This window comes from Pseudorca crassidens, chromosome 12, assembly GCF_039906515.1.
Source record: "Pseudorca crassidens isolate mPseCra1 chromosome 12, mPseCra1.hap1, whole genome shotgun sequence".
Lineage (NCBI taxonomy): Eukaryota > Metazoa > Chordata > Mammalia > Artiodactyla > Delphinidae > Pseudorca > Pseudorca crassidens.
Window position 1 is genome coordinate 64,071,070 of NC_090307.1, and position 15,972 is coordinate 64,087,041.

Here is a 15,972-nt window from a genome sequence, read left to right on the forward strand (position 1 = left end):
AGGGAAAGACAAGAGGGGGAGTGGGGGGGAACCTGGGGGGGGGGTGGAACTTGAACTTGACTGTGTAGATGGTGTTTGTCAAAACTCGAATAATTTTAACTAAAAAGTTTAAACTCTACTGTATGTAAATTATATCTTCAAAAAATAGAAACAAAGCTGTAAAAAAAATTAAATTGCCTATTAAAGTAAAAATTTTGCATATCTTTTAAAACAAATTACATGAAAGATTTCCTTTCATGAGTTCAAACGCTGGAAAATACTCGTATAATCCAGTGTATTAAAACAAATTTCCACACAGTGAGAAATAAGGAAAAACACCCGATTTTAATAAACATTAAGCTATTCTTGAGGTACGAAATCCCATAACAGTTGACTGAATGCCTATGTATGGCCTCCTTGCTTTCTCTAAAGTCCTAGTTTCGCTTGGTTTTTGTGAATACAGGTGAAGTATTAAAAAGAGAACTATCAGTAAAACTAGAAAAGAATCCATAATATGATTTTTATGTACTAAGAAAACTATTAAAAAACAGTCAAACACTTCAAGTCACGTCTTTCAGGCACGTGGAAAGGTGAGGGGGCTGCGGCTCCCCTCGGGTCTGGGAGCCTCGCCAGGAGTCGGACCTTCTCCCCCACGAGAAGCCGCAAGTGTCCGCCGTGTTCATTCACCGGCTCCCATGACCATGACCCCACCGTGTTCATTCACCGGCTCCCACGACCACAACCCCACTGTGTTCATTCACCGGCTCCACGCTCAAGGCTCGACCTTGTACAACGAGTCGCCTTAGGACAAGACCAGAGCGAAGAAAACGGGGCGCTGACGGAGCTCAGGCGCGCCCCTCCCTCCTCCCAGGGAGAAGCTGGGCGCACGTGAGCCATGGGCCTCCAAGTGCTCTCGGTGGTCGAGGCCCCTTCCCACTCCTCCCACATGCACCGGGGTTCGCAGCCCTGGCTGGAGTGGACCCAACTCCAGAGAGGGCCCGTGGGGCTTCTGACTTACAAGAGATACAGGGAATCTCTTTTCTCAACAGAAAAGTAATTTTAGGGTGAAAAGAGGCTCTAGAAGTCACCGTTCTGACCCTCGTTCTCAAAACAGATTGGCTTCATCCCTATATCACGACTTTCCTCACCTTCCACCATCCACCTTAGGGCTCTGGTTTGACCTCTCTCGACCCCCAATTCCATTTCTCAGGAAGAAGTATCTCTGCTCTTCAGGCCTCAGCCCAACAGTTCTCAAACTAGTTAGTTTCAGGACCCCTTTTACACTCAAAAATTACCAGGGAGTCCAAGGAGTTTTTGTTTATATGAGCTATAACCTATCAAACATTTATTGTATTAGAAATTAAAACTGAGAAATTTTTAACAGCTTTATTGGAGTATAATTGCTTTACAATGGTGTGTTACTTTCTGCTTTGTAACAAAGTGAATCAGTTATACATATACATATGTTCCCACATCTCTTCCCTCTTGCATCTCCCTCCCTCCCACCCTCCCTATCCCACCCCTCTAGGTGGTCACAAAGCACCAAGCTGATCTCCCTGTGCTATGCAGCTGCTTCCCACTAGCTATCTATTTTACGTTTGGTAGTGTATATATGCCACTCTCTCACTTTGTCACAGCTTACCCTTCCCCCTCCCCATATCTTCAAGTCCATTCTCTAGTAGGTCTGTGTCTTTATTCCCGTCTTACCGCTAGGTTCGTCATGACCTTTTTTTTTTTCCTTAGATTCCATATATATGTGTTAGCATACGGTATTTGTTTTTCTCTTTCTGACTTACTTCATTCTGTATGACACTCTAGGTCCATCCATCTCACTACAAATAACTCAATTTTGTTTCTTTTTATGGCTGAGTAATATCCCATTGTATATATGTGCCGCATCTTCTTTATCCATTCATCCGATGATGGACACTTAGGTTGCTTCCATCTCCTGGCTATTGTAAATAGAGCTGCAATGAACATTTTGGCACATGACTCTTTTTGAATTATGGTTTTCTCAGGGTATATGCCCAGTAGTGGGATTGCTGGGTCGTATGGTAGTTCTATTTGTATAAAACTGAGAAATTTTGATTGAATCATTCAAATTAAAATTGTTTAAAATAATATTAAATATGTTAATATGTGTAACATTTTTATAGAAACTCAAAAAAAAAATAGTGAAAGGGGTGGTATTGTTTTACATTTTTGCAAAATCCCCCTCTCTCTCTGTCTCTGCCCCCTTTCTACCACTACCAGCATCAAATGTATGGTCTTACCCAAGCTAAAAAACAAAACAAAACAAAACTTCCTACTTAAACTATCTCCTCCTTCTCTGGAGTCAAACTTCTTGAAAAATTTCCCACTCCCTCTACTGCCCCTACTTTTTATTATTTTAATTATCAAAGTAATATACAGTGACATTCTCATTTCAAAACAAATCCAAGCAATATAGATAAACCACCATCCACAATCCCAATCTCTTCCCCAGAGGTAATGACCACTGTTACTCTAAAAAATACCCTGAACCCATTCTGTAAACTGAATATTACACTGAACTTTTTTTTTTTTTTTTGCGGTACACGGGCCTCTCACTGTTGTGGCCTCTCCCATTGCGGAGCTCCGGACGCGCAGGCTCAGCAGCCATGGCTCACGGGCCTAGCCGCTCCGCGGCATGTGGGATCTTCCTGGACCGGAGCACAAACCCGTGTCCCCTGCATCGGCAGGCGGACTCTCAACGACTGCGCCACCAGGGAAGCCCCACACTGAACTTTTTATTTTCTCATGATTTTCCCTCTCCAAACAGACCAAAAAAAAAAAAAAAAATCTGAGAGTTCTGTTTAGATTCCAATTCTTTTGGTGATCCAAGTTATGGATCAAAGAGGAGATAACATGAAGTGACATTCCTATACAAAGCAAGTGCTAAACAAAATGTTAAAACCATGTTGATTTTATGGCAACAAAACATAGTAAGAATAATGAGATTTACGACTATGTCTTGTATGTAAAATCCTTACATTTCATTACCTAAATGCAGATGAATGCTGATTATATTTGTATCATTCTGATGTAGATAATAGTGTCTTTAGAGTTTATAAAACTTTTTCACCTATATAATCACTTTAAAATTTTACAACCCATGAGAGTAACAGAGATTATCTTTAACATTTTATAAGTAAGAAAGCCAAAGTTCTGAGACAAAAAACTACTTGCTCAAAATTACATAGCTAGAAAGATGCACACCAGAAACCACAGACAGAACTTGTATTTTTGGACTCAAATCAAATCCCAATCCTTTATATCATATTGAACAATACATCAAAAATTGTCACAATATAAAAATATTAAGTTCTTGATCATTTTTACAGCTAATTTGGAAGAAATTACTTCTACTTCTCAAGTTGAACAGAAAACATAAAATGTGTTGAATAACTTCTGAATGCAAAAAAGAATAAATTATTTTTGCTTCTTTATTATATAATATAATCCCTTAGGAATCTTACATCTTACTTAAAATAACAATTAAAATTTAATAAAACCTACATCAACATGTAAATGTATTATAAAATTAGAAAAATAACTTCTTAAATCCTTAATTAGGCATTGCCATTAACAAAAGACCTAAGACTCCTAATTAAGTATGACGCAACAGCTCCAGAAAAGACCACCACACATACATAATTCATCAATGCTGCCCTCATATTTCAGTGTCACCACTGAAATTTCTGCAAGGGACACATGGAGTCGCATTAAATTTCACAATCAGAATTTTAAATTATTTAAATTATTAGAAAATAATAAACCTACTTATACAAATGACAAATCATTTAATTCATCAACAATCTTGCTGAAACACTTTCCAAGTCCCTATTTTTTCTTACTCCCAGGCAACTCCATAGGAGTCCAACACACTTAAAAGATTTATTATGACACACTACATTGGATTCTTTAAAAACTGAATGTAAACTACTTCTTATTAAGGGCTCTGAATCTTAGTTAACTCCATTTCATAAACAACAACATAGGAAATTTTTTAAACTATGACTAAGCTGATCTTTATAACACACCTTGACATTTTAAAACTATGGACGAGATAACTGATTTTTCTTCACATTTTACTCTTCCTAAATATAAAAGATATATACTTTCTCTCAGTACATCCTCATCAGAAAACCAAAAACCCATAGTGAGATATTTCAGAACTCAAGTTAGTCTAAATAGAACTTCAAAGCTGCATTACTGAGAAATATTTGAGGATTTCTCTTACCTCTGTTTCTGTACAATGTGAATATTCCAATTTACCTGTAATGAAAATACAAAAAGTTACTTTCAGAGGATTTTGGTTTTTTTATCATTGACAAAAAATATCTGAGCTATTCTGACTATGGCTTCATTATATCTATGAAAATTTATACAAAATAAAGGTGTTAGAATGACCAAATTTCTGGAAGGTCCTGCTTAAGGATTTAAGTTTAAAAATACCCATAAAAGAATAATAAAGAAAAAGATGGGAAGAACATGCTTAACTGTAATAAGATATAAAGCATACACACATATTTAATACATATATAAATTAATGAAAGTAAAATAAAAATATATTTTCTTGATTTCTTTTTAAAATAACTGAAAATACTTTAAAGGCCTTTAAAAAATACCATTTAAAATACTTTTAAATACCTTAAAAAAATCTTTAAAAGACTCTTGGGCTCTTCCCTAAATATATTTCCAGTTTAAAGTTACACTGATTGTTTCAATTAACGCAGAAATGTTTCAAACTCCTATTTAATATACGATGGTTATTTTTCTTTAATACATGAATAGACACAACCATATAATTAATTTAGTAATTCTTCCAGTAGAGGATCATCTATAGAATAACCAGACTGAACAATATTTGGCTGCACCAACGTTAACACTTTCTCGTCATCACTGAGACATAATACCAAAGAACATGTACAGTTACATATTTCTGTCAATTCGGGTGATTAAAACATACTTTCAAAATAAAAAGACTGCTATTTTTATTTTATTTATTTATTTTTTTTCCCTGTACGCGGGCCTCTCACTGTTGTGGCCTCTCCCGCTGCAGAGCACAGGCTCTGGATGGGCAGGCTCAGCGGCCATGGTTCACGGGCCCAGCCGCTCCACGGCATGTGGGATCTTCCGGGACCAGGGCACGAACCCGTGTCCCCTGCATCAGCAGGCGGACTCTCAACCACTGCGCCACCAGGGAAGCCCAAGACTGCTATTTTTAAAGGAGAATCACTTATTAAGTAGCTTTAACAAAAAGAATACATAATTTCTCCAGTCTACATTTCTTAAATTTCATTGTCCTAAGTTCAAATACATATTTATCTCTACCTCTTTCCCTCCAACCAAAACTATCTTTCCTCCTAGCTAACTCCTTCTCCCCAACAACTAATGGGTTGCTCCATTTTTTTTAATGATTAGTGAGAATTTATATACCTTAGAGTCTATGATGATACCACCAAAAAAAAAACATAAATAATGTTTTTATATGCCTCCTAACTCTTAAGATGAAAAATAAAGTTGAAACCCACATTTCTGTTGACCTAATGATACTAATGTGAAATACTGGCTGAAATTGAGACCAGAAAATAAGGAACCTTGGGTTCTGTGAATTAAAAATGATATATAAGCAATAAATAATTTTAAATTATATGAAGACACAGATAAAATGGGTTTAATATATGTGTGTATATACTAGAGTTTGATAAATATATAACTGTTATATATTTAGTGTTATATAAAATTATATATTATAGTTACATTTTTCATGTTATATATTATCTTTTATTTATTTATATATGACTGCTCAGAACATTAGTGCTTTTGGTAGATTAATTATACTTCACTCCTATAGAAATGGTAATTAATTTAACATAGGAAAGTACTGTGGACAGGAATAGCTCACAGAAGGGCACAGAATACCTCTCAGCAAATATTTACTGAGTGTCTACTCTGTAAAGGAGGAAGAGGGAGGGAGAAATACAGTATTAAGACAAGTCATAACAGAGAGTAACCTCTTTGAGGGTACATGGATACACATCTTCGGTATGATACATTCTCAGGGTAAAGAGAATTACAAAGAAAAACAATTTTATGTAGTAGGTTTGTTGTTGGTAATAGTGTTGGTGAAAAATTCTGAAACTATTTTGTATGTACTGTATCACTGAGCAAACTAGTAAATACAGTGATATTGTTGGGAATCAGCAACAGAGGGAAAAGAATATACACCTAACACGTGGGAAGCAGAGAAGAGCCCTGCAGTGGCGAACTGGACCAAGAGGTATTATACAACTTCAGAAAACCATCTATTTCCTAGCTCTGCCCTCCAAAAGAGGGAGAAGCAAGAGCACCCCAGTTTGCAAGAGCATTCCTAGCCCATTCCCACTCAAAGGAACCAGGACTCTGGGAAATTGGCAGAAATCAGGGCTGGGACAGGTAAATTATTAGATAAGCTTCATTACTTTGCACTAGAAAGTAATGAAGTGCTCAAAGAATGACAGAGGTACAAAGTCCTGTAAGATTTTTTCAGTGACCTCTACTATAAAACTGAAAATGCTTTCCTGTAAGAGTACCAAAATTTTTGTGAGAACACACACTGCTTTCCGTTATTCAATCTGAACTGGTAAGTCACACAAATATGAAAAGGTGGTTAGGGACTTCCCTGGTGGTGTAGTAGTTAAGAATCAGCCTGCCAATGCAGGGGACACAGGTTCGAACCCTGGTCTGGGAAGATCCCACATGCCGGGGAGCAACTAAGCCCGCGAGCCACAAATACTGAAGCCTGCGTGCCTAGAGCCTATGCTCCGCAACAAGAGAAGCCACTGCAATGAGAAACCCGCGCACCGCAACGAAGAGTAGCCCCCGCTCAACCCAACTATTGAAAGCCTGTGTGCAGCAGCAAAGACCCAACGCAGCCAAAAATAAATTAAATAAATAAATAAATAAGAAAAGGTGGTTAAGTATGAAGTGCCTGACCACCTGCACTACTCTGCCATCCAAATCCCTGCTCAGACTCTGACCCAGGAATCAGAAAATCCCAATTACATGACAGCAGAGCTTCAAGGAATCCTGGAAATGATCTTTCCCAATCCACTCATCCATAAATGGGTAATCTGAGCCTGAGGAGCCAAACATGCACAAAATGACAGAGCGAAGTGAAGCCTCCAAGGCTCCGACCCCCGCAAAAGTATCAGTGTGCTTTTGTTACCCTGCTCCTCCATTCCCACTTGCAGGGCCCAGCATCCCAGCTACCTACCACTGCTGACATTGTTTCTGGGGAAAGGCACCCCCGATTTAACAGTTGGAAACTTCCAGTACAGCACCTAGGATTTTCATGTGACACCTTTGAGCCTTTCTTCAAAGGCTGGCCACCTCTGTTTACAGAACCAGACCTAAGGAATCTCTCTAAAACCTACAATCTTATGACTTCACTTTCAACAATCCCATGACTTCACTTTCAACAATCCCAGTAACCTAAGCTGATGGTAGGCCTAAGCAAGGTTTGAGATTATTAAATGCAGTAAATTAGTTCTTTCAATTAAAGTAACAACTTTACTGATTTATTGATTCTATTAATTTTTATTAGGTTAAATTTAATTAGAAGGCTAGATTAACTATGTGATGATACAAAATAAAATCAAATATCTGAAATAGTACTTAAACATTAAGTTTCAAAATATTTTAACATTATCAAAGTACTTACACACTAGGAAGAGGGATGATTTGCATAGCAAGCCAAAAATTCAGTTCAGTATTTCTCAAAAGGAAAGAGCATTTTAACAATGCTGCAAGAATCAAGGCTGGGGTTTAGACCCTTCTTTTTAACTAATTCTGAAATATTTGATGCTCTTAAGATTTACTAGACAAGTTCCCTCATGTCTCAGTAAACAGAAAAACTAATGTCTTCCTATAAATTAACATAGAATGGCTTTAAAAAACCACACTAGTCCTAGTATGAAATGTCTGTCATAAAGAACTCATCACCTAAGAAACACTGTCATCTTTAGCAGACATTTTAAATCTCAAATATTGATAATCAGATAATCCCACTCAGCAGGCCTGCTCAATAAGGTACCAGAGGGAACACATCCCACCCAGTAGGCCACTCAGAGCCCTGCTGTTCACACAGCACTTTCTGAAACGGCCTCACCTCAATGGAATCACAAATTCTGATGAACCACACAACTATCTCGTGGAAATTAAGGCACAGTTTCAAAAAAATTCACAGATGTTCACAGAGGTGAATAACAGTTTTAAATTAAGGTAGTACTCCAGTCTTCGGGGTAGAAACCTCAGCATATGGCTGAATTATCACACAGTCACATTATCAATATGATTCAAATTAGCTGAATACACAAAAGGCAAACTATGCCTGCCAAAAAGACACAGAATCCCGGTAACTTTTAGGATGAATAAATGGCTCTGAGAATTACTCTACAATTTTTTTCCTCTGTGACCAAACTCTGGGCAGTGTCTAGGTCTATCTGTTCTTTTTCATGGTGAAGCAAAGCAGTATCAATAGGTACACCTGCCTTCTCGCCAGCTCACTCCTATCCCCCTCGTTCCTTCAATAAATATTTACTGAATTCCTACTAAATACTACTGGTAACACTGATGATAAAGCAGCAAACAAGTCAGGCATGGTGCTTGCCCCACAGGGCTTACATGTTAGTGAACAGAGACCAAAGAAGGCAATCAAATAAAATAATTACAACTGGTTATCAATGCCATTAAGGACAGAAAAGGGAGAGAAAGAAAACAGCAGGAAAGACTCCTTGAGAAGATGACATTTAAATAGAGATCTTGAAGTGGGGTAGCAACTCACTGCAGGGTTGGGGAAGCTGCTGCTCTGTCTGGAACGAGGTAGCAGCTGTGGGAGGGCCCTGGAAGCTTCTGCAAGGACAGGCGGGGGCAGATCACATGGGCCTTGAAAGACAGTACAGGGAGTTTCAATCTGAGGTGAAGTACAATGGGAAGCTCATGGAAGATGCTAGAAAGAGCGTGAGCTGATGCGAGATAGGTTTCCAGGTCAGTCATGCCATATGAAGAAAGCAGCAGAGAGGATCCAAGTGAAAGCCTGCGGTCAGTGAGGAGGCCACTGTCACTGTCTTGGGGAGCAACGGGGCTGCCAGCCTGGTGGTGGCAGCATCCAGGAAGAAAAGCAGCGGATGCAAGGTATGAATCAGGAGCAGAACGCACAGAACCTGCTGATGGGCTAATCACAGGTGGAGTAGGGGAAGAAGGAAAGAAGGATGCCCTGACCATGCTCCATTTTTCCAAGGAAAGTATTCTCAACGACTTGATCAAAACTGATCAACAACAGCACTAGTTTAAGAACTCAAATATTTTATAAGAGAGAAGTAGTAGGCTTTTTGGACAGTTTTTATATTAATACTAGAAAAAAAAAGAGAATAGTTTTGAACAGTTAACAGGCTAAAATTTAGCAATAAAATAATTCCTGCAGCCTAACCAAGCCTGGATTTCTGAAACACCATGGCCACTGAGGGCTTAGAATCCATGATCAGCATATACTTTAGTTTGCTGGGGGGGGGGGGTTGTTTGTTTGTTTGTTTTTAGGTCGCGCCATGCAGCATGTGGGATATTAGTTTCCCGACCAGGGATCGAACCATGCTCCCTACACTGGGAGCACAGAGCCTTAACCACTGGACCGCCAGGGAAGTCCCTAGTTTGCTGTTTCTGTATCAAAAGTAAGGACAGGGAAACTCTGTAATCAGCTTATACCCAGCTCCCCCATAAAATCATTTTTTCCAAGTTACATTTTTAATGAGGAAAAAAAAGCTATACATTTGACACAAGAAACATAGAGGATACTTTTATTTTGACTGTTAAATTATAAAATCATTATCCTCTATGTCAAACAAATTCACTAGTTATATAAATGCTCAAAGATTAACAGGAACTTAGAATGTAGAAATGGGAGAAAACTAGTATACTCTCTGACCAGCTAAAGAGTTTCATTAAGTTTCTCTTCTTGTCCTGGCTGTCAGTAAGAATGAAATAAAATTTAACCTTCCACCACCATAATGTCCCTGTGCTAATATATTTCTTCACAACTGCTGATGTTGAAGCAGTTGAGTATCTAAGTAAGCTTTCTCTTGGTTGCCTTGGTAAGGCCATCTGGTACAATAAGTATCAAGAAAAAGCCTTTAGATTTTGACAGGCCTAGGTTCAAATCGTCCTTCCATCACTTAATAATTGTGTGATGCGACTTTAAAATAAGATACTTCCCAGAGTTTTAAGCTTTCTCATCTACAAAAAAAGTGGGATAATTCCAACCTCATGAGGCCAATACGAAAATTAAATGAAATAAAAAATGTTTTGAAGCGCTCTGCATAATGCCTACAGTAGGGGCTCAGCAACTGGTGGGCTTATCATCACAATCCTGTGGAAAGAAGGGTGATGTGGACACATGAAAATAAAGTCCTAAGTAAAACCGGCAGCATGAATTAACAGAAAGATCTTAGTATTCTTCAAAACTCTTGTGATAAAATGTTCTATAGAGAAACTGAATATAAATTTTTATGTTTACCAGATTACAACCATGTAAAAGAGGTATAGACTTTGAAATACAAAAAGTAGCTAAGTCATATGATGGATTGTTGTAAAATTCAGCTCATTTTTATACCTGCTCACTAAGATCTTTAAAAGCCACTACCTTTTACTCTACACCTCTCTCCAGAGCTTCCTAACACACACACTCTCCTCTCCTCATGTGATGGTATCTGGGTGGGGGCGGCGGTGGGGGGGGGGGGACAACATCAGCAGAGGCTCAGGCCAGGGTAGTGGGAAGGGGGGTTTCATCAGTTATTACTCAAAAGTGAAATAAGAAAGTCTGGAATGGCCATATCTATCACCAACCCATAAAGAGACTACATAAGCCAAATAATGACACCCCCGCCCCCAAAGATGTCCACATCCTCATCCTCAGACTCTGTGAATACATTACTTTAACGGCAAAGTGATTTGCAGCTGTGGTTAGGGGTCTTGAGGTGGGGAAGAGTACCCTGGATTATCCAGGTGGGACCAATGCGATCACAAGGGGCCTTACAAGAGATCCAGAGAAGGAGCGGTGGTGATGGAAGCAGAGGCTGGAGTGACATGATTGCAGGAAGGGGGACACAAAGCCAAGGAATGTGGAAAGCCTCTCTAGAGGCTGGAAAAGGCAAGGAACAGATTTTCCCCTGGAGGCTCCTGAAGGAATACAGCCCTGCCAACAGCTCAATTTTAGCCCATAGGACCCATTTTCAGACTTCTGACTGACAAAACTGTAGGATAATAATTTTGTATTGTTTTAAGCCACAAAATTATTGGTGATTTGTTACAGAAAACAAATATACAGACCATTAAAAAGTCAAAGCAATATGACGCCCTCTCACCATCCCAAACATGACCTTCAGGCCACCCTGTATACTGGCTAATCCCATAGAGAATGACCCACAGGGCACAGGACAACAGAGCACAGTGGTTAAGAGCAAGGACTCCGGGCCAGACTTTGGGGGTTTGAATCCCAGGTGGGCTGTTGGCTGTACTTAAGGCCTCTACACTTCACATCCCATTTGTAAGGTGGAGGTTAATAACAGTACCTATCACAGGGTTGTTGTGAGGAGCAAAAGTAATAATCAAAGTAAACTGCTTAGCCTGTCACCTGTCACACGATAAGTGCTTGATAAAACATTAGCTCTATTACCACTTAAGTCTTTGAAGCATTCTCTCCAGGGAGAAAATAAGTCAAAAAGACTTTCCTCTCCCAAACCCAAAAAGCTGTGGTCCACAGACCGCTTGACCCCTCAGATATGGAGGTATAATTGACAGACCCACACCCATGCCCTGGCCTGTAAGGAGGAAGCCCGCCATGCCGTCTGTCCACCTTGAGTCCCCTGCACCTGTACGTGCTGCGTCAGCCACAGGAGAAGACATGGGGCTCACGGCCCTCACCCCACTCTCCTCTGTCCTCCCCTCACCATCTTCTCTCCTCCCTGTCCCGTCCAGGGCATGTAGTGCTCATCGTCCACTGCCTGTGCACAGGCAGAGAGTCTTATCTTACCTCTCAAGTTCTCCTTCCAAAACTGACAGTACTAAGAATGATTCCGGTTATTATAATTTTTCATCTCCCTACCCTGAATAACTCTGGTTGAAAGCTTCATTCAGATGGACTGACAATTATTTTCACAAGGCCCCAATCTTAAAGGAAATGCTATGATCAATGGAACTATTCTGAACACCTCTGCCAGAAACATATTAAAGACAAAAGGCATCCATCCAAAATTTCCTAGACATTTCTAGATATCCATGTCATTAAACCACCCCCACAATGCTCTTTTAAATTCTAAGAAAATAAATTATTGTTAATGAAATATTAATACTTCAAATTAATCCACACTTGCTTTATATGGATCAAACATATTCTACCTGCTGGTGTGAAGCCCAGACCTGAGAAGCACTGCTGTAAAACCTTCATTTTTACAGCTGGGGAAGCTCAAGCTCTGAAGAATAAAATGACTTAGGGAAGGTCAAAGAACTGGGACCAGTCACCCAGCCCAGTAAGGGAGAGACTACGAGGCAACGAGTGCCCAGAAGTGAAGCACGGGTTGGCACTAGGGGGCAAAGTTCAAGAATAAGTGAGAGAGTGGCATGGACATATATACACTACCAAACATAAAATAGATAGCTAGTGGGAAGCAGCCACATAGCACAGGGAGATCAGCTCCGCACTTTGTAACCACCTAGAGGGGTGGGACAGGGAGGGTGGGAGGGAGGGAGACGCAAGAGGGAGGAGATATGGGGACATATGTATATGTATAACTGATTCACTTTGTTATAAAGCAGAAACTGACACACCATTGTAAAGCAATTATACTCTAATAAATATGTTAAAAAATAAATAAAATAAAATAAAGAATACTAACAACAAATTTTGCTAAGTACCAGGACTTCCCTGGTGGTCCAGCAGTTAAGACTCCATGCTCCCAATGCAGGGGGCCTGGGTTTGATCCCTGGTCAGGGAACTAGATCACACATACTGCAACTAAGACCTGGCGCAGCCAAATAAATAAATAATTTTTTTTTAAATTTGCTAAGTATCACTTTGGTTTACTCATCCCCTGCTCACAACTAATAAATGTGGGCAGAGGAAAAAAAATATAATGTGTTTATGTGAGCTTTATAAGTCCCTTTAATAAGACAAAGGAAACCCCTGAATAATCAGTGTGAACAATACACTTAATCACATTTTGTAGGATTTGGAGCATAATCTTACCATTTTAAGGAAGTATAGAACTTAAAGCCATTATGTGTTTCCTTGTATAATCAGCATTGCTCTTACAGATGACTGATTTTTTTTTTTTCCTGGCCACGCTGTATGGCTTGTGGGATCTTAGTTCCCGGACCAGGGATTGAACCCGGGCCCTAGGCAGTGAGAGCGAGGAGTCCTAACCACTGGACCGCCAGGGAATTCCCTTCAGATAACTGATTTTGATCCTGACCCTGGTGAGGAACATAACCTTTCATCTGAGTACCACTTATGGACGAAGCATTCATTCATCTCTTCACTCATGGACAACATGTCTATGTGACAGGTTCTCCCCAGAATTTGACTCTCCTTCCTTGAGATCATCTGACCCCATTGGCAGACTCTGCCCCAAGCCAGGCTCTAGAACCTTCAGCGTCAAGTCACCTTTGCCATAAACCTCAAGTTTAACCCAATTCTGAAATGTGGGGGCTTCTGCTTTAACTTTGAGACTCAGACAGTACTTTGCATCCTAGATCCTGTAACTAAATCCTTTATCTCAAAAAAAAAAAAAGGGAAGCAAGCCGTGGCTTGGCTTATTATTGCCAGTTGCCTTCCTAGGGACTACCTAGCCCTTGGACCTAATATCCCCAGCAGAGACCACTTGCTGGCCCTTATCTGCAGCCCCTGCCTCCCTTCTGATTCTGCTTGCTCATCCGACGAACCCAGCTGACTGCCTTACAGAGCTAACACCCCTGATTTCTGCCCCTCCTCCACCACCAAACCCTCCCAACCTATTCCATGGCACTAGAGTAATCAAATATAACTGAGCCTGTTCTGAAATGAAAGTCCTAGTAATACATTTTGTTAATTATTAGGTTATTTTTTTTCTATTTAGCAACCTTAATTAACTAAACTTTATATCATCTCATAGAATAAACATCATTAAATGTCAAGTATTTTCTACTGAAAAATAATTACTTCAGTTTCAGCATAACTTTTTTCAACAAAACTCAAATACTATCTTTGTTTCATGTAATTTAGCAACACTCAAAGCTTGTATAGCAAAGAGGTTTCCCCTCCTGTGCAGATTCTAGTCGAACAGTAGTGGCTGTCTAGGATGCCACTTTCAGAAGAGTTCTGAGGGCAGCTATGGGGTGGGAGGAGCCCGTGACCATTTAGTAATGTTTCCATGGCACAGAGGGATGGGCAGTGCAGAGGCCACATTTCTAACACTCCTGTGTTGGATGCGATGATGGAAGTTGTGGTCCTTTTCATGTACAGTGTGGATTTGGGTTAAAAAAATTTCCCTAGTGATATTAATCCAAACATTAGTTGCCTGAATTTCATGAGACCTCAAAAATACACTGAGATCACAGCACTTTATCACTTTTCTTCAAGAACAAGTAGAACTTGGAGGGGAATTCCCCAAGCCAAATCATAAAAAGAAGATGACTAGGGAGTGTCAATCCCAAATGTTCTCATATTTCCTATCAATTGAAAAAAATCTGGCTGTCATGCATTTCATACCCTGTGTATTCTCCTAAGAATCTCCTCTCCACTGTGGCCTCTGATCATGTACGAGACCATCCTAGCCAAGAGGAACCCTGCCAGAGAGGTATCTCAGGTACTTCTTCTATCCCCAGACTGAAGCTCCTTTAGATACAGCACCATAACTGCCATCTATATCCATTTGCCCGAATATGTTACTTATCCTCTATCAAGATTGGGTATACCTGATTTAAACTATAAAAACTACCTAGGCACACATTTTTAGCTATTTAACCTTTAGTATATATATATATAGTGTGTGTGTGTGTGTGTATATATATATATATATGTATTATACCTATGAGTAAAATATAGGGTTGGCCAAAAAGTTCGTTCAGGTTTTTAACCAACCCAATACTAAGTTCTTTAAATGCAAATGGAATCAAAATGACTATTAACTGCCAAAGGAGGTCAGAGTTAGGGATCAACTATCATTAGAAATTTTTTTTACAAATTTTAATCATTTAATCATTCCCCACCAATAAAATTTAATTTTATACACATCAGAAAATAGAGTAACCAAATTTTTCATCTAAGCTATGTCTTATCTTACAGTTCTCAAATGAAATTGGTTTCAACAGTTTAGGGGAAAAAGTTATATTTACATTCATTTTATTATTAATGTAAGTAAGCCCCCCAAAACTCCCAAGGATTTAAAGAGGCTAAATTAAATTATGAGTAAGTGAATATCAAACAAGTTAGAAAGTGATAAAGTGAAAGAAAGCTAAATTCAGGAATACTATATGATTTTTTAAATTTAAAACTAGTATAAGTGGTGGTCAAACACTAACTTTCCCTCACATTTTTTTTAACATCTTTATTGCAGTATAATTGCTTTACAATGGTGTGTTAGTTTCTGCTTTATAACAAAGTGAATCAGCTATACATATATCCCCATACCTCCTCCCTCTTGTGTCTTCCTCCCACCCTCTCTATCCCACCCCTCTAGGTGGTCACAAAGCACTGAGCTGATCTCCCTGTGCTATGCGGTTGCTTCCCACTAGCTATCTATTTTACGTTTGGTAGTATATATAAGTCCATGCCACTCTCTCACTTCGTCCCAGCTTACTCTTCCCCCTCTCTGTGTCCTCAAGTCCATTCTCTACGTCTGTGCCTTTATTCCTGTCCTGCCCCTAGGTTCTTCATAACCTTTTTTATTTTTTTTAAGATTC

The 15,972-nt window shown here is 39.3% G+C and overlaps 1 protein-coding gene across 7 annotated transcripts in view; it reads right to left on the bottom strand.

Moving 5' to 3' along the window:
* The window catches only part of SPIRE1 (spire type actin nucleation factor 1), a 206,563-nt gene that overhangs the window by 158,637 nt on the left and 31,954 nt on the right, over positions 1–15,972 (bottom strand). For all 7 annotated transcript variants that reach the window (XM_067699770.1, XM_067699767.1, XM_067699769.1 and 4 more), the window contains exon 2: positions 4,241–4,275. In XM_067699770.1, coding sequence (XP_067555871.1) covers positions 4,241–4,275 — 35 coding nt within the window. The remainder of the gene's footprint in view (positions 1–4,240; positions 4,276–15,972) is intronic.